The sequence below is a fragment of the Alosa alosa genome, chromosome 18, assembly GCF_017589495.1.
Source record: "Alosa alosa isolate M-15738 ecotype Scorff River chromosome 18, AALO_Geno_1.1, whole genome shotgun sequence".
In the NCBI taxonomy this organism is placed as follows: domain Eukaryota; kingdom Metazoa; phylum Chordata; class Actinopteri; order Clupeiformes; family Clupeidae; genus Alosa; species Alosa alosa.
This window is the reverse complement of record NC_063206.1, coordinates 2,406,139-2,428,880: the sequence shown is the minus strand read 5'-3', so window position 1 is coordinate 2,428,880 and position 22,742 is coordinate 2,406,139. Positions and strand designations below refer to the sequence as shown.

Genomic DNA, 22,742 nt, shown 5'->3' with positions numbered 1-22,742 from the left:
TGTACTACTAGAAAGCTTTTTTGTTTTGCTTCTGACTTTGACCATGACTGACTGTTAATAAAAATAAGTGTTCCAAAAGAAAGCTCTCCTTGATTTGTTCTACTTTACCTACCCCCCCCAAAATGTTGATGTCATGTGTCAAAAGCATATTATGTGATTCAAAAATGTTTTTGGTAGGTTGATCTTTATTTCATTGTTCACTATATATGTATATATTTTAAAAAATCAAAGTAACAGTGTGGTAGAGAGGGTGTAGGATGCCAACAGGAAACTAGTGCCGTGTTAAACAATCGCAGCTGGTTCAAGTCTCTGACCAGTGTGTTGCGGCAACATTTGAAAGTTACAGTAAAATAAGACAGACGTACAGAAAACAGACCAGCAAATATGTGTAAACAAGGTTAGTTTTAGATATAAAGCACGACAGTCGTGATGGTGCCCTTGCTTATACTATTGTGTACCACTAGCTTTGTTGAAACCAGAGTATCTTTCAGTTGAGATTGGGTCTGGAAAATCTTTATTGATTTCCAGGGGTGTAACTAACTGAAATTGAACTTATGAAATTATTTTTCAGAATGAATTAGTGCAGCAATTAAAACTTTCTTGTAAACAGGTTTTTAAATGCAGTTGTTTACTCAATTCCAAAGAAAATGCATGTGCCTATCTGTTTAACCATCGCCATCACTGCAGCTATTGGTTGTGTTAAAAGCACTGCTCGGTCATATAAAGCCCGCCCCATGCCGGATCAGCGATTGTGATTGGTGTCTGGATTTTTGAAATGTTAGAAGTGGTTGTCAATGGCCTCCTTACCAGACTGGCCTGCAAAGTGAATTCAAATGTGCTGCTAGTAACAGGTTTGTCTGGGATTTCCTAGGCTGGTGTTCCACAGATCCTAACAGGAAATAAGCACCACCTTTTGCAAGGTGGCTGTTTGGAACATTAGGCATGTTGATGTGTCTTCTAGTGAAAAACTAGCTTGCTTAAAACAATTGTAAAAGATTAACAACAATATGTAAATTTAAACGTCTGACTCTAATCAACTGGGACTGTGTTCACTTGTCATTTAAGAACCTTACAGCAGTTCTGTGATGGAATGCTGATGAATTCTATCATCAACGCTTGGAATCTTATAGACCCTTTCAAGAGAGTTCCATTATCAGCATCATAGTTGGCCCCACAAGACTTCCTTTTTAACATTCCATATATGTGTATATAATATGTTATCTTTATGCAGAGGAAGTAGATTGGGAACCAAATAGAATGTTCAAGCGTTGTTTTTGTTTTTATTGTTGAAAGGGTCTATAAGGAACTTCCCTTCCCACTGCACAGCCAAATAAGGGCAGTTCCTCAAAGACCAGAACATGATGAACTTGTCATGTGAAGTGGATTAAATGGCATCACATTTAACCAACATATTCACACCATATTTCAGGAGATATGGAACATGGTAACATGAGGAACATGGTCGCCTTCATCTTTAGCCCACTTTTCGCTCTCCATTCCTGAAATGTCAGGGGTTTTTGGGCATGCCACAACAAACCAACCGCCCCATCCTTCGCGGAAATACCCCCCCGTGACCCGATGGAATGTGCTGCTCAGCTCTTCCTTGAGACCAGTTCTTCTGCCTGTAGTTTCTTCCTTATCTGCATAATAACTGAGAGAGTGGTGGAACACCATTACCAGCCAGGAACGCAAGTCACAGCGTAAATAACATTTCAAATTCTGAGCTACTGAGGGAAGAAGTTGATGCGTGTGTGTGCGTCCATGTGTGAATGTGAGTGTACTCACCATCCTGTGTGGCCACTGAGCCCGTGGCACTCGTGTGCTCTAGGTCACTTTGTTCAGCTGGCCTGGCCTTGCAGGGGGCATTTAAGCCGGCTGTCGGCTCGTCCTGCTCAGGCCATCACTCTGTCGCGATCACGGGTAAGCTAAGGGCGACGTAGTCCTGCCTCAGGACCTCCATCTCCACCAGCAGCAGCAGTCGCTCGTTCTCCAGCGTCCCGACGGCGTCCCTCAGCCTCTCCGCTCTCCCTGCCTCCCGCCGCAACGCCTCCGCCTCCTCCCTCAGCTCCGCTTTGTCCTGCTTCAGGTCGGACACGAGCTTGACCAGCGCGCCGGCCTCTCTCCGCCAGAGCTTTCCCTCGCTTTCATGCCAGCCTGTGCTCCTCACGGGCGTAGCACCTCCGCAGCTGCCGGTTGTGGCCTCGAGCTCTCGCTTCGTCTCCTCGAGCTCTCCCTTCTGTTTGGCCTCGAGCTCTCGCTTCGTCTCCTCGAGCTCTCCCTTCTGTTTGGCCTCGAGCTCTCGCCCGTCTCCTCGAGCTCTCCCTTCTGTTTGGCCTCGAGCTCTCGCTTCGTCTCCTCGAGCTCTCGCCCGTCTCCTCGAGCTCTCGCCTCGTCTCCTCGAGCTCTCGCTTCGTCTCCTCGCGCTCTCGCTTCGTCTCCTCGAGCTCTCCCTTCTGTTTGGCCTCGAGCTCTCGCTTCGTCTCCTCGAGCTCTCCCTTCTGTTTGGCCTCGAGCTCTCGCTTCGTCTCCTCGAGCTCTCGCTTCGTCTCCTCGAGCTCTCCCTTCTGTTTGGCCTCGAGCTCTCGCTTCGTCTCCTCGAGCTCTCCCTTCTGTTTGGCCTCGAGCTCTCGCTTCGTCTCCTCGAGCTCTCCCTTCTGTTTGGCCTCGAGCTCGCCTGCCTCCTCGAGCTCTCCCTTCTGTTTGGCCTCGAGCTCTCGCCCGTCTCCTCGAGCTCTCGCCCGTCTCCTCGAGCTCTCGCTTCGTCTCCTCGAGCTCTCGCCCGTCTCCTCGAGCTCTCGCCCGTCTCCTCGAGCTCTCGCCCGTCTCCTCGAGCTCTCGCCCGTCTCCTCGAGCTCTCGCCCGTCTCCTCGAGCTCTCGCCCGTCTCCTCGAGCTCTCCCTTCTGTTTGGCCTCGAGCTCTCGCCCGTCTCCTCGAGCTCTCGCCCGTCTCCTCGAGCTCTCGCTTCGTCTCCTCGAGCTCTCGCCCGTCTCCTCGAGCTCTCGCTTCGTCTCCTCGAGCTCTCGCCCGTCTCCTCGAGCTCTCCCTTCTGTTTGGCCTCGAGCTCTCGCTTCGTCTCCTCGAGCTCTCGCCCGTCTCCTCGAGCTCTCCCTTCTGTTTGGCCTCGAGCTCTCGCTTCGTCTCCTCGAGCTCTCGCCCGTCTCCTCGAGCTCTCCCTTCTGTTTGGCCTCGAGCTCTCGCTTCGTCTCCCAAGCGTCTTCAGGCTGGCCTCCCTCTCCTGGTCACTGGAGCCCGGACTGATTTAGCCAGCCTCTTGCTTTTCCCTCTGGCTTTACCGAGCTGCGTCAGTCGCCCGGCCAGCTCCCTCAGCGCCCGGGCCTCCTCCTCGAGCGATGTTTCTCCTGACCACCCCCTCAGCCACTCTTGCGCCGCTGCACTTCCTCCTGGAGTCCCTCGAGCTCCGCCAGCGCAGCGTCCTCCCTCGAGCTCGCTTGTCTCCTCGAGCTCCCCTTCTGTTTGGCCTCGAGCTCGCTTCGTCTCCTCGAGCTCTCGCTTCTGTTTGGCCTCGAGCTCGCTTCTGTTTGGCCTCGGCTCGCTTCGTCTCCTCCCGAGGCTCGCCCGTCTCGTCTCCTCGAGCTCGCCGTCTCCAGAGGCTCACCCCCCGTCTCCTCGAGCTCACCTTCTTTTGGCCTCGAGCTCTGCTTCCCGTTTGGCCTCGAGCTCGCCCGTCTCCTCGAGCTCCTCGCCCGTCTCCTCGAGCTCGCCCGTCTCCTGGCGCTCTGCGCTTCGTCTCCTCGCTCTCGTTTCGTCTCCTCGAGCCTCCTCTGAATCTGCTCCTTGTCTTTGACCTCCCCCTGGAGCCTCCCCTCTTGGCCCGGTCAGCGCTTCCTCAGGCGGTCGTACTTCTCCTTGGGGCCGCAGCTGACCAGCCAGGCTCTCGTTGCCGCTCTCAGTCACGGACAGCTTGGACTTCAGCACCTCGCAGACCCTCTCGAACCCGGCCGCCAGCTGGGCGCTCCTCCCCTGTTCCATCCTCAGCATCTCCTGAAGCCGGATCCCCTCGGCCTCCCTCAGCTTCACCAGGCTGCTGACCTCCAGTGCGTCCTGTTGTTTCATCAGCAGAAATTGAACTGCACGGTTTGTTTGCTTGTCTCTCTGCTGCAGCAGGACTTCCACTTCCCGCTGCTGCGCCCGCACGTCCCCCTGCTGCTGCTGCTGTGCCCGCACGTCTCCCTGCTGCTGCTGCTGTGCCCGCACGTCTCCCTGCTGCTGTGCCCGCACGTCTCCCTGCTGCTGCTGCTGTGCCCGCACGTGTCCCTGCTGCTGCTGCTGTGCCCGCACGTGTCCCTGCTGCTGCTGCTGCTGCTGCTGTGCCCGCACGTCTCCCTGCTGCTGCTGCTGTGCCCGCACGTCCCCCTGCTGCTGCTGCTGTGCCCGCACGTCCCCCCGCTGCTTCTCCTTCGCTGCCTTGAGAGAAGCTCTGCGCTTGCTTGCTGAAAACCACCTCAAGTTAGTGGTGCTGGTCCGCGTCTGCTCTTCCTCTGATTGTCCGTCACCACACAGGACCTGAGGTGCCATCAGACGGGCGGCCAGGTGGTCTCCGTCTCCATCAGCAGGCCGCAGGGATGAAGCAGGACGGAGGCAGCGCCTGCTGCCCTCGCCCTGTAGATCGGACTCTGCCGAGGGGCTGCGGTTGTCCTGCCAGGGGGCCTCCCAGTCTGGGCCTCTGGTGCTCTGAGAGCAGGCCTCCCAGTCTGGGCCTCTGGTGCTCTGAGAGCAGGCCTCCCAGTCTGGGCCTCTGGTGCTCTGAGAGCAGGCCTCCCAGTCTGGGCCTCTGGTGCTCTGAGAGCAGGCCTCCCAGTCTGGGCCTCTGGTGCTCTGAGAGCAGGCCTCCCAGTCTGGGAAGGTGCTCTGAGGCAGGCCTCCCAGTCTGGGCCTCTGGTGCTCTGAGAGCAGGCCTCCCAGTCTGGGCCTCTGGTGCTCTGAGAGGCCCCAGGCCACTCGGCCTCTTTCTGCCGTCTCTCCGACACGCCCAGGAGGTGATGCAGCAGCTCCAGGGTCTCCTGAGAGGAGGTCCTACCCAGGATGCCGCAGGGCTTGAAGGATGCGGCCAGATCAGGTTTAAGCTGTCGGCATGCAGCTTGGCGCTCCATAGAAGCTCCATGGCAAGGGCAGAGCAAGGACTTGCACGTGGCGGCAGGGTGGCCAGGCATACTCGGGCAGAACAACCCAGCCCTCTGGTACATGTGGAGGCCCTCCAGGCACAGGTGCATGCTGGGAAGGAGAAGGTTGGAGTTCAGGAGCTCCCCAAGGTCAGAGTTCATTTCCTTCCTTCCTGTTCTCTTGCAAGCGTTTAGAAAAGCTGCATCTAGAAAAATACAAAATCATGAGCTCATGGTATTATTTCCATTTCCCAAAAAACATACACAGTATTTCCATATCCCAACAACATACACAGTATTTCCATATCCCAACAACATACACAGCATTTCCATATCCCAACAACATACACAGCATTTCCATATCCCAACAACATACACAGCATTTCCATATCCCAACAACATACACAGCATTTCCATATCAACTGCACCCTGTCCAACACAACCAATCACCACGGTCAGCACACCCCATGAAAATGACCTAAAGCTGAGCTCCGAGTGATCTCTTGAATCTCCCCTTGGGGATCAATAAAGTATCTATCTATCTAATCTAATCTATCGATCATCTATCCATGTGGTTACTTAGGAGACAGCAGAGCATCAGCTTTACTGCAACCATAGGAATACAGCATACAAATACTCTTGAGGATGACCTGAGGCCATAAAATTGTACACCACTGTAATAATTCCCAAAACACATCAAAGCAGAGTTTCCTTCAGAATATTTAGATCTCTAATCTCTAGATACATTAGTAAAAAGGGAGGAAACGATTCCGTCTGGTCTCACCTTCCTTGCCTTCTGTCCACGGCGTCCCCAAAACTAAACTGCTCCGCCTGTAACGGCCGGCTGCTGTGCGTCCGGCACCCCATTGTTCTGAGCGTTTAAAACAGCCGTCTCCATAGCGACGGAGAGCCGCGCAGGGGACTACCCAGAGAGGTGAAAGTGGAGAGAGCCGTTATAAACAGCACAAGAGGCCTTTCATCCACTGGAGACTTCGCTCAGCTCCGACACACACACACACACACGCCTGGAAGAGTCCGGTTTCAACCTTTACTGCACAAACACACCAAAACCTCTCCAGTATGGCCACTGTCTATGCAGAGAAGGGCCAGATTCAGGTCATTGGGCTGAAAATTCATTTTGGGACGTCCAGGCTTTGTGACGAGTGACGGTGCGGACCCTTTTGGCCAGAGACTCTATTGGGCCGTCTCAAGACAGTAAAGGGGCCATTTCAGCAGCTTTTCTGATAAACCCCATGCTAGAAGACAAATATATTACCTACAAAATATGTCAAACACACGCTTGTTACAAAATACACATAAACTCAGAAGTTAGAAGGCAGAATATTGAGTTTGAGGTCACTGATTGGAGATTTCCATCTTCAGACCAACCATCACAATGTCATTCTCAGAGAACAATGAAAACACAAGCAATTGTCATGTTCAGTACATTAAAATAAAGTGCTCATATAAATTTGCATTCTATGCATGTAGATAATCATATTTGGGAGTTTTTGTACATTAGGCAAAACAAAACAAAAACAGCATATTAACACATGCAAGAAAAGGCCAGTTTAGGAAACAGGATGGATGCTGGACAAACCTTGACATCAGAACGAGGCTTTTTGGGTTTGGGGCAACTTAAACAGATTTGATTTCACTCCCACAAATCAATATATAAATAGATCAATATATATAAGCTAAATGTCACAAGAAAACACAGGAATTAGTGGTAAATTTAAAATATGTATTTTAATCAACTTTTAAAAAATAAATTACAGGGTGCAGCTTTTAAAAGGCCAGATGAACCCCAACCCTGCGTCCACCAATCCGCTACTCTCGGCCCTCAGAAAAGTGGCTTCTGATTGGAGCTTGGGGAAGGGGTGGGGTCAGGGGCGGGGCTTAGAACAAAAGATAACAAAAGACTTGTCTCCACCAAAGAGCCTCCTGCAGCCATCTACAAAAATGATACAAAAATCATGGATTTATACATTCATGTGCATGCGCTGTCATCTATGATACAAATGAACATGATTTTCTAGCAACTGTACAATGGAGAGCTTCACGCAAACGAGCCTTGGATGGATTTTGGTGCCGAGCCTTCTGATGATACACGTCAACACAACGACCACTGGTCGAGTCGTGACAGTATGCCTCTACCTCGAAGTCTGTACTCTGCATCTGCCGGTCTGTGAGTTTATCTATACTTGTTTACAAGGCTGACAGTGAGAACAGAAAAAGGCAAAACAAATAGAAAATAAACAGAAAATAAACAAGGCCCTCAGAGATAAGGGCTCAGGTTAATGGTTGTCATGGCACCGTTAACACCGTACTTGGCAGAACAGGGTCTTCTGGTTTCAGTATGCGTCACTAACAAACGAGCGTATATAGGTCAGTTTGTCTCTATGCACAAGATGGAGTCAATCTATGTGAAAGTGGAGTCAGTAGATCTGTGTGTATGCATGAGTGAGTGAGTGAGTGAGTGTGTATGGTCAGTTTGATTTGCCAGCATTGGAGAGGGGCTGGGGGGATTGACAACTAGACAGGTCCAGGTGTTGAGTGTAAACTTTGGTAGTAGTTCCACTATGAGATGAAGTCCATTCTGTTTTCTTCTCTCCCATTCACACACACACACAGCTAGAGGGCGGAGGTTGTGTCTCGAGGGTCGGAGGTCAGTTGGGTTTTAACTTTGCACCGGGATTGGCCAAGGGCTCCGTTAAACTGGCTCTTATTGAGTTCACTACAGTCTGTCTGATATTATCCTCCATGTACTGCTCCGTCAGAGGCTTCAGCACCTGAGAGAGCGAGAGAGCGAGAGAAAGAGAGAGAGAGGGAGAGAGAGAATGACAGATGAAATTCAGCAAACAAAGGAATAATAATAAAAAAAAAATAGAGTGTGAGTGAGTAGCCCCTCACCTGTTCCCACAGGGCCTCCGCTGTGATGTCGATGGCCTCGGCCACCTCCCTGTACTCGCCCGAGTAGCGCACGTACGCCCAGGCGCACAGCGACATCAGCGACACGCCCATCACCAGGTTGGCCAGCGCGGCGATGGCCGACAGGCCGATGAAGCCCGTCACCGTGGAGATGACGTAGGCCACGAACATGACGGCGAAGAGCGTGGCGGGGGTGCGTGCGGCATAGAAGATGTTCTTGCTGTCGTTGTGCTTGATGAAGTTGGCGTACAGCTCGTCCAGCTCCGTCTCCAGCTGGTCCTGGTAGCGCTGGCAGTACTCGGCGCCGCCCATCTTCTTGACTGCGCGGAACTGTCGGACGGACGTCTCCTTCAGCTGCTCGTGGTAGCGATGCAGGTCAGAGGGCGCGATGTATGGCTTGGTGCCGCCGCAGATCTGATGAGGCAAGGCACTCGTATTTATATAACACACTTTGTACCAAGGCAATTCCATGAGCACACGCACGCACACACACACACGTAGCTGTTGCGTCTACCACATTTTGGGTCCAAGTGCCTAGGGACTCTGGGTCGAATCCGACCTGCGGTCATCTCTCTCTCTCTCTCTCTTGACTAAAGGCATAAAGCCACACAAATATATATTTCACACACACACAGTTTCGACACGTTCCTCCATGCAAGCAGAGGCACAGGGAGAGGTCAGCACAGGGAGGTGTGTGTGTGTGTGTGTGTGTGTGTGTGTGTGTGTGTGTGTGTGTGTGTGTGTGTGTGTGTGTGTGTGTGTGTGTGTGTGTGTGTGTGGACGGAGGGAGAGGTCAGCAAAGGGAGAGGTGTGTGTGTGTGTGTGTGCACGGAGGGAGAGGTCAGCGCTTCTCACAACCCACTGAACTTCATCAGGAGCTATTCTGAACTAGACAGCAGGTCTTTTAAGTCAGGTGTGAAACAATTAAGGTAACACAATTTTTGAAAGTAGCATCTTTCCAAAAGTCTTTCCAGAGACAAAAGTATGTGAAAGTGTGTGTGTGTGTGTGTGAGAAAGTGACCTCTGTCTTAGCAGCGTAGACTGGAACAGTATGAAGCTTTTGTGCAAACGACTTGAAGCCAACCAGAATAGCACATTTGTGACCAATCAAATCACAGGAAAAAAATATACTCCCCTGTTCACCAAGGAACACACCCACGAGAACAGCAAGGTCTCACACGCACACACTCTTCTCCAGAGGGCTGGTTTGGCCTGATCGCTCAGAAAATAGTTGTCCTGCTTTTCCTATGTGGGTCAGTTGAGAAAGCTGCTATTCTGGACCTGCTCTCCTCCCAGCACTCTCAGTATCTAGGCTATCTGTGTCCTGCCACTCTGGACGGACGTGTTGCATAACCACACACACACACTTTCTCCAGCGCTGCACTGCGCTCCAGGCTGGGTGTGCCGTGGGAGGGAGAACTCATTTCTGAACTCCCCAGTGGAGCTCACCAGCACACAACACTCCTGAAACTAAGCTGCTCACCAGCACACAACACTCCTGAAACTAAGCTGCTCACCACCACACAACACTCCTGAAACCAAGCTGTTCATCGCCACAACACTCCTGAAACTAAGCTGCTCACCACCACACAACACTCCTGAAACCAAGCTGTTCATCGCCACAACACTCCTGAAACTAAGCTGTTCACCAGCACACAACACTTGAATATAAACACATGACTAAGCGTATGTGGTGTTGTCTGATGAACACATGAATATAAACACATGACTAGGCGTATGTGGTGTCTGATGTTTAGCCGTTTAGACGGAGACGCAACCCGGGTCGTCTTCAAAACTCTACACTCTGGAAGGAGTCTTCAGATTTGTGCGTCTTCAAGCCCCGATGGCGGGGTCGCCGTGGAAACGAAAGGCACTTATGATAAAATATTTTGTCGTCTTCCTTCGCAATCGTCCTCGTATAAACGGCCCCTGAGCGTATGTGGTGTCTGATGAACACATGAATATAAACACATGACTGTGTGTATGTGGTGTGTTGGCAGCCCTCACCTGCTCCATGCCTTTACTGTAGGTGTCCTTGGCAGCAGCCACAGCAGTCAGGTTGTTGGCCTCAGCAGTCGCCTGAGGGGGAGACACACACACACACACACACACGGATGTGAAGGGCAACACAAACAGATACACCACTTCGTCAGTGTGTGTGTGTGTATGTGTGTGTCTGCACACATGTTCTTCTCTGTACAAGTTTAGAGTGAATCACTAAGTGTGTGTGTGTATGCCAGTGAAGGTCTAAATAGAAGGTGCATATTTATGTGCAATATTCTGTAAGTCTGTGTGTGTCTATGTGTGTGTGTGTGTTGGTGCTGACTTAACAGACCTGTAACATAGATTTGGGGTGGGGCAGCTCCTCCCCCTGGTAGATCTTGATGTAAGCCTGGAGGTCAAAGGTCAAAGTCAGGGTCAGGGTCAAAGGTCAACCCAGCCTCCTTCCCTCACAATAAGAGTGAGGAAGGAGCAGGACAAAGGTCTTGTGACATTCCGTAGCTCAGGGAATCCATCCAGTTCTGCGTTCCTTTGAGGGTCACGTGTTCTGCAAGCCTCGGTTCCAAAAAAGCCATTGTTTTTGCCCCAGCAGCAGTTCCTGCCTCCGGGCCCTGAACTGACCCCAGCTCAACTGCCCCACCACCCCCACTCCCACTTCATTAGGCTCAGGGGATCATTATCTGATATACAGGGTCAGGGGATCATTATCTGATATACAGGGTCTGGAGGATCATTATCTGATATACAGGCTCAGGGGATCATTATCTGATATACAGGCTCAGGGGATCATTATCTGATATACAGGGTCTGGAGGATCATTATCTGATATACAGGCTCAGGGGATCATTATCTGATATACAGGGTCAGGGGATCATTATCTGATATACAGGCTCAGGGGATTATTATTATCTGATATACAGGGTCTGGAGGATCATTATCTGATATACAGGGTCTGGAGGATCATTATCTGATATACAGGGTCTGGAGGATCATTATCTGATATACAGGGTCTGGAGGATCATTAACTGCCTAACAATATAAAGGGTCTGGCTATAGGCGGGCAGTACAGGCCTGAGAGCTGAGAGTGCAGTATTGACTGAGCTCTACTCCTCCCCCCCATACACACCACCCTTACTGCCCCATACACACACCCCTTACTGCCCCATACACACACCCCCTTACTGCCCATACACACACCCCCTTACTGCCCATACACACACCCCCTTACTGCCCCATACACACACCCCCTTACTGCCCCATACACACACCCCCTACTGCCCCATACACACACCCCCTTACTGCCCCATACACACACCCCCTTACTGCCCATACACACACCCCTTACTGCCCCATACACACACCCCTTACACACACCCCCTTACTGCCCAAGCAGGTAAGACTGTCTGTCACAACAACACAGAACCGCTTAAGGTTCTCCTGAAGATTCCTTTAAAATAGGGTTCTATTTGCTCCTTGGTCAGGTTTGCTTGTGTGCCAGAGATAAAGAGGTGCAGGTACCTTAAAGCAACACCAAAGCACGTTCCCTCTGTCGCACGCACGCTATTTGTTTATCCAGCAACGGCTTTGCAAATAACAATGTCCACAGACAAGGTAGAATATGTTGCATGATTTATGAAAGTACGATGTATTGCGACATCAGATGCAAGTCAAATTTGTAGTTTCTTATGTCTCATTCCATCGAACTACAGATCCGCTACCCGATCTGGCAAACTTACATAGTGTGGTTATAGCCGATAGAGGGCTGTGAAGCGCATTCAGAAGTGCCGTTCACCCTGTTACAAGTTGATGAACCACTGAAACGATTTTGGAAACATTATTTTAAGGTACAAAAAAACTCTTTGGTGTTGCTTTAAAGTATCCTGTAAGTGTAAGAGAGATAGAGAGGTGCAGGTACCTTGAAGTACTCGAGCAGGTCTCTGCAGGTGACCTTGGCTCCATTGATCTCCTTCTCCACCAGGTGCTCAGGAGCCAACAGCAGAGGCACCAGTTCCTGTAGAGTGCTCTTAAATTCGTCATCGATGTCTGCGCGCACAAACACACACACACAGAGTACAGATGCAGTCTTCAATGCCTGCGCACAAATTCCCACCAACATGCTCTCCTATAAAAAGCATATGCACAAAATCAACACCTATTCCAGTGGTTAACTAGAACATCAACACCTATTCCAGTGGCTAACTAGAACATCAACACCTATTCCAGTGGCTAACTAGAACATCAACACCTATTCCAGTGGTTAACTAGAACATCAACACCCAAGAGTCCAGAGCTAGATGGCCAATCAGAAAGAATAACCACCACCACTACCGTTATCATATTAAAGGATAACCACCACCACTACCGGTAGCATATTAAAAGGTGCCATGTGTAAGAATTGAGGTAAAAATATCCAAAAAATTAGCTACATCAAAAAGAATGAGAAGAAATAAGTCATGATGTCATTAGAGGTAAAAATATCCAAAAATTAGCTACACGCATCAAAAGAATGAGAAGAAATAAGTGCGATGATGTCATTAAAAAAATGACAAGGTATAGTGCTGCAGATATATCAACCTGAATTAGCATGCTAAATCACTAGCCACAGCCCAACAGGTGTCATAATACCAGTTTCAGCCATGGGAGGCAGTATGCGGGCAACATAACCGCCAGCCAAACTGCAATACACGTTTCTCGGTTGTTACTCTAGGGTAAACCAACTCACTTTCTGGAGCTATACTGCCCCCATCTTTTATGGAATGTGGAGTGTGAATTGATTTTTTGGCAGACATTACACATGGCACCTTTAAAGGATAACCACCACCACTACCGGTAGCATATTAAAGGATAACCACCACCACTACCGTTATCATATTAAAGGATAACCACCACCACTAGCGTTATCATATTAAAGGATAACCACCACCACTAGCGTTATTATATTAAAGGATAACCACCACCACTAGCGTTATTATATTAAAGGATAACAACCACCACCACTAGCGTTATTATATTAAAGGATAACTACCACCACCACTAGCGTTATTATATTAAAGGATAACTACCACCACCACTAGCGTTATTATATTAAAGGATAACTACCACCAGCGGTATTATTCCTAAGGCAAAATGTCCCACTAACATGACATCTATCCCCAATCATTCCATCCCAACCCCACCAGAACAGTGAGATAGAATGTAGCAGCAGCTAAACAACAACAACAACCCCACCAGAACAGTGAGATAGAATGTAGCAGCAGCTAAACAACAACAACAACAACCCCACCAATCCCCCCCAGTCATGTGGCTTCTGAAATTAACTACAGTGTGTGCATGTGTGTGTGTTTGCGCGTGTGTATGAGGTTTCTATAGCCCTCCCCACAGAGGCCCTTTGCCATGATGCAAGAAAACAGCTGATTGTGTGTGTGTGTGGTCATGGATTTGTGTGTGTGTGTGTATAGGAAGGACTTTGAGTCTGCATGCATGTTTGTGTCCCTCCATAAATGAATGAACACTGGGTTAGTGTTGCATTAGCGTGCAGGTGTGTGTGTGTGTGTGTGTGTGTGTGTTTACCCTTCAGCCTGCCATCAAAGTTGGGGTTGGTGGCGACCTTGAGGCCTGGATGGGGCAGCAGGAAGCAGTCGATTGAGGAGAAGCAGGCGTGGATGTGCTTACGGACGTTCTGCAGCTCCTCATGCTGGTTCTGCTTCACCTGAAACACACACACACACACACATTAGCCCATGGACATGCAAAAGACACAACAGTCTATCTGTGTCCGACACTAAAACATGTTTGCTAGCAAGCGCAGGCCCACATGAATTATACACACACACCTGTGTCCATCACTAAAACATGTTTGCTAGCCAGCGCAGGCCCACGTGGAGTATACAGTACTCCCTCTACTAACTAAAGGCCCTGTGTTTATGCTGGAATATTAGTTTAAACTCTACTAACTAAAGGCCCTGTGTTTACACTGGAATATTAGATTAAACTCTACTAACTAAAGGCCCTGTGTTTACACTGGAATATTAGTTTAAACTCTACTAACTAAAGGCCCTGTGTTTACACTGGAATATTAGATTAAACTCTACTAACTAAAGGCCCTGTGTTTACACTGGAATATTAGTTTAAACTCTACTAACTAAAGGCCCTGTGTTTATGCTGGAATAAGGAAGCAGGGCCAGTAGCCAGCATGCGTCCACGCTGATCCTCACCTGAAGCCGTCGATCCAGGAAACCATTGCCTCCTTCCAGCCCATACCTGTGCTCGTAAGGGTAACACCAGTCTCTGATCAAGAACATTAGTTTCTAGAGAGAGAGAGAGAGAGAGAGAGAGAGAGAGAGAGAGAGAGAGAGAGAGAGGGTAACACCAGTTTCTGATCAAGAACATCAGTTTCTAGACAGAGTGAGTGTGAGATGCACTTTCTTCATCACTGTGAGAAATATACAAATATACAGAACTCATACTTTAACAGGCTTACAAGCCTAATCCCAGGGTTACGAAATCTAGGAGAACAGGATATAATGTCAATCTTACTTGGACAGCAGGTCTTGCTGCCATATACAGTACATAACTGAATGCCATAAGGCGAGGGACAGTGGTTCAGGGCCCATCCCAATACCTCCCCTTCCCCTAGATTTTTGCCCTAACCCTCGTTTTTGCGTGTGCACGTGTAGGGGTAGGGTGTCCCATTAATTTAGGGAGCAAGGGGAAGTGCTATTTTCCCCTTAAAATCAACCCTCAAAATATAGCCAGGACTGTTGCAGGCTTAAAACGAAGTGGGAGATGAAATTACCCAGGATACCGTGCGAGCTCAGCAAGCCGGCCACATTTTTCAACCAAGATGGCCGACACCGCTGGAAAGGAACAATTGCATTGCTCATATTTTCGCAAATAAGCATATTAAAATCTCAAAATATGTTGGAATATGTTAGTTTGATGCACATCCTAACTGTCTTAATTTGAACACTAATGTTAGAAAATCTCACGAAGCTATCTGACGATGTTCATGAGCTCACGAAGCTATCTGACGATGTTCATGATATCTGCGGAGTGCTTTGAGAGAGTCTGCCCATCAAATAACGTTATGTATCTGATCTGGGTAGTTTTGTCAATATTTAGGATGTGTGTTCCGGCGTTCAGATGAACACGACTATCTCTGTTGATTACCCAGACGTAGATAAACTAACACAGCCCACACAACAGTCAGCACGACCGCTAGAACCGGCATGTTCCTGAATGAAAATAGTAGAAGGCTACTACCGGTAGACACGTCGACGCTGCATGTGACGTAGGTGAGCGCGTTCGCTACGCTAAGATCTTTACCCCCACTTCCCTCGTCGAGGGGACTTTACTGTCGAGGGCACTCAAAACCAAGTGGAAGTTTTAATAGGGGAGAAATGAGACGGGCCCTAAATGTTATAGAGAAAGAGAGAGATGTAAGTTAACTTAGTGTTGACCCAGAATAACTTTTGCTTGTGTTTAGACAAACAGGTGGCTGCTGTAAAGAGCACGGTACGATACACAGGTGCGCTGTGTACCTGAGAAGGCTTCTCATAGATATGCACAGGTGCGCTGTGTACCTGAGAAGGCTTCTCATAGATATGCACAGGTGCGCTGTGTACCTGAGAAGGCTTCTCATAGATATGCACAGGTGCACTGTGGTACCTGAGAAGGCTTCTCATAGATATGCAAAGGTGCACTGTGGTACCTGAGAAGGCTTCTCATAGATATGCACAGGTGCACTGTGGTACCGGAGAAGGCTTTTCATAGATATGCACAGGTGCACTGTGGTACCTGAGAAGGCTTCTCATAGATATGCACAGGTGCACTGTGGTACCGGAGAAGGCTTCTCATAGATATGCACAGGTGCACTGTGGTACCTGAGAAGGCTTCTCATAGATATGCACAGGTGCACTGTGGTACCGGAGAAGGCTTCTCATAGATATGCACAGGTGCACTGTGGTACCTGAGAAGGCTTCTCATAGATATGCAAAGGTGCACTGTGGTCCCTGAGAAGGCTTCTCATAGATATGCACAGGTGCAATGTGGCTGTGTACCTGAAAAGGCTTCTCGTAGATATGCACAGGTACAATGTGTAAAGTGGCTGTGTACCTGAAAAGGCTTCTCATAGATCTCCTCCAACGCCAGTCTGCCATACTCCGTGAACAGCTACCAATGTAATAAATAAACATAAATAAACAACCAGTAAACAAACTCCTTACAGAAATAAACAACCACCTCTGGGTTTGCTGCTTGGTGTAGTAGTTGATTGGAAATGGAGGACAATTTTTCAAAGGTGTATTCAAGGAATGGGGCTATGAAGACAATATAAAGTCATATATAGTCATACTATGTGAATCTTTACAGTGGCAAGCGCTTTTCTTAACGCCTCACATGCCTAGATGAGGAAGCGCTCACATGTGGGTGCATAGGTAAATGTCCATTCTTAATGACGTCACATGTGGGTGCATAGGTAAATGTCCATTCAGTTGGCCCACCAGGTCTACTCTACTGTTTAACAGTAACAGCAGTGTTTCCCCATTCAAAAAAGAAAAAAAACTTCAATTGCTTGTTAGTCTATATCAAAAGCGGTCATTCACTTTGTGTGAATGATGCCATTTTCTGCGTCTTTTTTATTCCAACCGTGGGTCCTTTTGAGGAGAAACGAGAACATGCACGTATCCTGACTTGCTTACACCTGGCTTGTCCTAGTCGCTCCTACACATCCTGGATTTGTGTTAATGAAATGTGCTGAGCTAGGATGACCAGACAACGCTAGGTCAAGCCTCGCTTTATCACTTCTCTTGGATTTGTTAATTCTGCCTTTGTGAAATACCCCTCGGTTCCTTCCCAGACGACAGAATGCAACCCGTTTACTGTCTGAGCCCATTCACACCTGCAGATACATCAGACTGTCTGTGCTCTTAGTTACCTGAAGATGTTGCAAGTCATCCTCTTGAATATTCTGGGAAAGATTGTAGACCTAGAGAGAAGAGAAGAGAAGAGAAGAGAGAGGGAGAAAGATAGAAAATAACTTTAACATAACCCCATATGGAAATAAAAACAAAACACCAAACTTGAATTGCAAAGCAGATTTCCTCAGTCATCCGGTTTAGGAGTGGGGCGACAAAAGCCATGCGCTTCTCAAGTAGGTGAAATAGATTACGATGAGTCTTACAAAACTAACCATGGGACCTCCACAACTGATCCCAGACCAGGCTGTTGTGACGCAACCACAGGATTTCTGCTGATGAAGCATGCAGGGCAGTGCTACCAGATCTTACAAACAAGCATGTTTGTGTGAAACACGCTAGTCCAAAGAGAAAAAAATAACACTTGTGCAGAACTAAACAAAGCTCATGAAATCTCTGGATGTGAATGAATGCAGAAAGCTTTTCCCCCTGGCTGTCTGGCCGTACTTGCCTAACCTGGTATGGCTGATAAATAGTTCATTTCAAATCAAACCAAAGTTAGACTTTTATCGGAAAGTTACCCATTTCCGCCCGTGCCCTATTTTTAACCCTTTTTACGTGTATGGGTCACTTGATATTCATTTCTATAGAATCAAAGATGGGGGATTCCCAAAGAAACTCAAGTTCCCACCCCATAAGGGTATGTACATCATCTCCGTACCAAAAATGACATTGTACAGTGACTCCAAGAGCTGTAACAGTGTTGTAAGGCTGCGTGTACAAAACCGCTTGGAGCTCCAGTGGAATTTTGATTTCGCAACGAGAATTCTCAGTCTAACCGTTGTGTGTGATGTGCCAAGTGAGTTGGTGGAAATAGGGCACCCACCAGCCCAGCACCAACCTACGAAGCACGCTAAACAAAAGCGGATATTTTAGGCAGTAAAAGCATCCTTTAAGAACCAAACCAGATTTTGTTAAAAATCTACACACTTATGGCTACTGAAAAATGTAAGGTTTATCAAGCAAATATTATTTTGAAGTATTAAAAAACATCTTTGTTTTAGAATTTTACAACGAAAGGGGAAATCGTTACTTTTACGATGATTTGATTAAAGGAGAAATCCTTTAAAAACATGGGAGCTCCCAGAGTGTAGCACTGTAGCTGCCTGGCGGCATTAGCTGCTGGCTGTAGCAACTGGAGCTGGGTAAAACCCATTGTTTTTTGTTTTTTTCGTACCAACAGTACTCAGTGAAAAAGCGCAACATGCGGAGATTGCTAAATTAACAAATGTCATGGGCCCCACCACCACCACACACACTTAAACAAAACCAACACGCCTCTTGTAGGAGTCACCTTATCTGCCACCCGTGGGAGGAGAGCGATTCCCACAGACTTGTAACTGGTTTCAACACACACACACCTCCTCTACTTTCACCTTGTCCAGGCCCATGTCACAACACGCCGATTCTGTGAGATTCATGGGCTTATGCTGCAATACCGTGACTAATCAGGCCATCATTCAGAGACACTCAACAGGTCATTTACAGCACTGAGGGCTGACGACACACACACGAGATTCTAAACACATTATTTAAAGATATAACAACTTCTTCCTCATCAGCAGTGAACGCAAAACCATGATAAGTCATGTTTCCCAAAATAAAAACTAAAACTGAACCAGAACTATAAAAATTAACTGAACCTCTGAGAGCCTCTTGATTTCGAAGCTATAGCGTTATCCCACTCGTCGCCGATTGGCTGGCCCTTTATGGGGTCTGATGGAAATGTTAGTGAATTATGGTGGTGTTCCAGACTACTACAGGGTTCCCACTCTAAGTGAAATGTAAAATTCCATGACTTTCCCAGACAAAAAAACTAAATTTCCATGACCTACTTTATAATGAAGGGTACAAGATTTCAGAACAGTCGGGTAGCGTTCAAGAATGTTTTACTTTTTTTAGAGCGAGAGATGAATAAATGGGTATTGAATGAACAAAGTTGCTAACCACAACTACAGTACTCAAGCAAGCAGTAAAGCTAATAACCAGATATACACCAATTCTGAATTCAAAATTCCCTGATATTCCATGACTGTCTCCAAAATGATAAAATTCCCTGACTTTCCATGTCTGGAATAGACTTTCCAAAATTCCATGATATTCCAGAAATTCCATGACCCGTGGGAACCCTGCTACTGTCTCCTTGATTACTGGGGCTAATTAAAATGTTTTGTGAAGACTTGTATGTGCCTCTGTTATGACTGAAGGCTTATAAACAAAATGGTTAATCTCATCCCTACTTACCTCACGGGAGGTTTCACCCTCCCTCCTCCCTTCCACTCAGTCAAGCAGAGACACACACACACACACACCTGTACAGAGCTGGTCATTGTGCTGAGAGCAAACACCGTGGCACAGTCTTTGATGGTGGACTGGCTGTCAAAGGCTCCCTGCGTATCCACTAGGAGAACAGCCACCTGATAGGACACACACACACACACATTTGGCTATTCAAATACACTAAGACAGAGCAAAGCAAAGCAAATTTTGGCAAATGCCGATACGGTTAAAAAATATGAGCTAGAAATCTCATTAACCAAACAGTCAACACACATAATCTCTTTCTCGCGCACACACACACACACAAATCACTACAAAATGAATGCAGCGAACACATGCTTTGAATCAATAATCTGGTGGACTACATCATCCGAACATTTAACATATCTTGAAATAAACACTTCAGAATACTGGGGCTGCATTCAGTACCAGTTGGTACTTGTAAATTGGCAATTTACACACACAACACACACACACACACCTACCTTACTGCCATCTGGTTTGTCCACCACAAACACGTCACTCCACACCTGGATACCTGTGGTCTCTCGCTCACAGCCCCCCCTCCAGGTGAAGCCAGTTAGAGGGTCGTCATTCCCCCCCATCCATGAGCTAGTGGACTGGAAGAGGGAAGTAGCAAGAGATGGAGAGAAGGGGGTGTAAACCCATTTGGCTTTCAGTTGTTTATGTGAAGCAAGCAAACAGTGAACAGTGTGTGTGTCTTACCTGACTATACATGTAGCGCAGCATGAAGTCCAGCAGGAAGGACTTGCCTTTCCGAAAAGCTCCGGCCACGGACAGCACCACCACGTTGAGGTCCCGCACGTGCTCCTGCATCAGGATGCTCTCCAAAGCCGCCGCATCCAGCTCAAAGCCGTGGTCATCCTCATGCGCCACCACTACCTGCACCGGTCCAGCCTTCTCTGGCTCCGGTTCTGGCTTCTCTTCTGGTTCTGCCTCCACCTCCAGAGGGGCAGAACACTTCTCTAACAGAATAGGCTCGTCGTCATCATCTATGAAGCCCTCCACTTCGGCTAACGGGGCTTCAACCACCTGGCAGGTCCTCATGTTCACCCCCTTGGGCACTTGGGGTGGTGGTATCAGCATAGGAACATCCTCAACACCCGTCATAACTGTCCAAAAAAGTTTTGTATGAACGTTACGCAGAAGACAAAAAAAGACATGCATGCACGAGCAAAAGAGTTCAAGTGGCCTTTGTGCTGGTCGTGCTGGTCTCCCACTAATTGGGCTGTGACATTGGTAGTGTCAATCCGAGTTGTACATAAACCAAGAGTTGAATGCTTTATGACTGATTTCAACTAATATGATTATCTGATGTTGAATCCAGAATCTCTCCATGTCCGGAAATGCCCGAAACACCATTCCATTGCGGCATTTTTCTGACTCTGTTGGACTGAACAAATCGCCGTTTTGTCTTTGCAACTCACCAGGCTCACGAGTCATGTTCTATTCCCGGCACGAGTCTCTGCTAACCCCTGCACTTTATCCGCGAGCCGCGATAAGCCTGGATCCGTTAAGTCGCGAGTCTAAATATGGCAAATTTTGGTCCCTACGTAGAAAAAAACAAAACAATCTGAAGTCCACTGTGAAGCGCGACTCAGGCGGACAGCCAACTGACCTCAAGCTGGCCGCCTGTCAAACAGTCAAAACTAGTGCAAACCAGCAAAGCGGCAAGGACAAACAAGCCAGGGAGAAATGTTCCACAAAAAAGCGGTCAACGTCAAAACATTAATTATGCTGATCTGATTTAAACAACAAATATACCTTCATTATCAAAGACATTAGCTCCCTCTTGAGATTGACACGCGCAAAAGAAAGGGCTCACATTCTGCATTCTTGGCAGCGTAGAATAATGTCAATTCAAGTAGGCTAGTTCCAAGTCTTGGCTTTGATACACCATCTATTGTTAATTACATTATTATTTATGTATTAACAAAATTAAATAGATCATTAAATCCACTAGTAGTCACATTCTCTGAGTTAGTAGACTAATAGAAATATGCCCAAAAAGTTATGAGTTATGTTGTGCAAATGGCACAGGTCTGGAATTCGTCAACATCAAGCACGCTTGTGCCGTGGTCTCGGCTGCATCCACATGCAGTGCCCCGCGGCCAGCAAACAACAAAATTAACCCATGAAATGATACGATCCCTATTGGAACTGGAGAAGGAAGAGAAGTCCGTGTGACTTCTGAGTTCATGTGAAACTAGTTATCGAAGGCAAAACTGAAAACAGGGAGTTTAGCTAGTTGACCATAGCCTAATAGACACAGAAAGAGATTTCCATGGCTTTATTCCCACGTCACTGTACAGTTGGCCTATCACCACAGGAAAACCCGACGAAAGTGACATAAAACCATCACACCGTGTCTAAAACTACATTCAGTTGTGTAAAGATCGCAGTTATACACCACCGAAAATAAAACAGACGAAACGCCGACCATACTAAAGGTAATGTGACTGGAAAGTAAACTAGCTAGCTAATAATAGCTACTTATAAATACCCGTGTCAGGCCAGTCGCGCACACTATGGACAGACATGCAGAGCAAGACGATTTGTGTACACAAAAGCCCGAAACGAACCGTTAACTTAGAAGACTGAACCAAACTCGTGGCAAGCTGCCGCACAACAACGTTAGACCCGTTTCTGTCTCCATAGTCCGAGGAGGAGAAAGGACGCAACGGTTCGCCTGATGGCCGAAACAACGGGTCACGTTCATTAACATATATCGCCAGGTGAGCGTGAAAGCTGTCTGCCAGGAGAGGTTAAGTACCAGCTGTAACTTTCACCAGGTCACCACACGACCATAGTTATCAACAACTATTAATTTATGACAGTAAGTTTTGCGACGGCATGTACTACCATATTACTCCATTGAGCTACACAATACATCCGGTCGTTAAAAAACAAACTTTACCTTCTACCGATTGTCGACTTTTACGGCTCTTCTTCGACGAGCGACTCCGATTCCTCAGCCCGCTGTCTTCCGCCATCTTGTCCAGTTTAAACTCTCCAGCGTGACGTTGCGCGCCGACCGATTTCTTCTCACCACTGTTTTTTTTTTTTTTTATAAAGTTTCAGAGCGCCTACTGTCGACGTTTCCGCGAGGTCCTAAAGCAACTCAAACCTGATCTGGAACGACGTCGGCCTTAGTTAAAACATCCCTCAGATAAATAATGATCCAAGTTGTATTTTTCAGCTGTATAAACGGGTCTATGTTTTATACAAACTCAGTTAGGCGCCTGTTGAGAAAGAGCGCGCGCCTGTTCACAGCTGTTTGATCAATGTGCAACGCAACCCGTGTCTGGCAGCTGTCGAACTGGACACTGCAGAGCTCAAAGATGGCCAGAATAACACTTAGTTATCAGTTCAGCTGCCGTACACATCTTCACATGTAATTTTAACTGACATAAT

General features: G+C 47.8%; 2 protein-coding genes across 2 annotated transcripts; both read right to left on the bottom strand.

Moving 5' to 3' along the window:
* Positions 1-1,900: 1,900 nt before the first annotated feature.
* Positions 1,901-5,283, bottom strand: si:ch211-250c4.5 (trichohyalin). Its single transcript, XM_048270247.1, has 4 exons — positions 5,175-5,283; positions 3,639-5,022; positions 2,369-3,243; positions 1,901-2,325 (listed from the first exon to the last, which is right to left on the bottom strand). Exons 1-4 carry the CDS (start codon positions 5,281-5,283, stop codon positions 1,901-1,903), a joined length of 2,793 nt encoding a protein of 930 aa, XP_048126204.1.
* Positions 5,284-6,851: 1,568 nt separating this feature from the next.
* On the bottom strand, positions 6,852-22,583 carry atl2 (atlastin GTPase 2). Its single transcript, XM_048269251.1, has 13 exons — positions 22,246-22,583; positions 20,034-20,440; positions 19,793-19,927; positions 19,340-19,444; positions 16,988-17,038; positions 16,168-16,224; positions 14,268-14,360; positions 13,624-13,762; positions 11,969-12,096; positions 10,388-10,444; positions 10,060-10,131; positions 8,035-8,466; positions 6,852-7,913 (listed from the first exon to the last, which is right to left on the bottom strand). The coding sequence occupies exons 1-13, from the start codon at positions 22,319-22,321 to the stop codon at positions 7,791-7,793; spliced, it is 1,875 nt and encodes a 624-aa protein (XP_048125208.1). The 5' UTR covers positions 22,322-22,583; the 3' UTR covers positions 6,852-7,790.
* Positions 22,584-22,742: the final 159 nt, after the last annotated feature.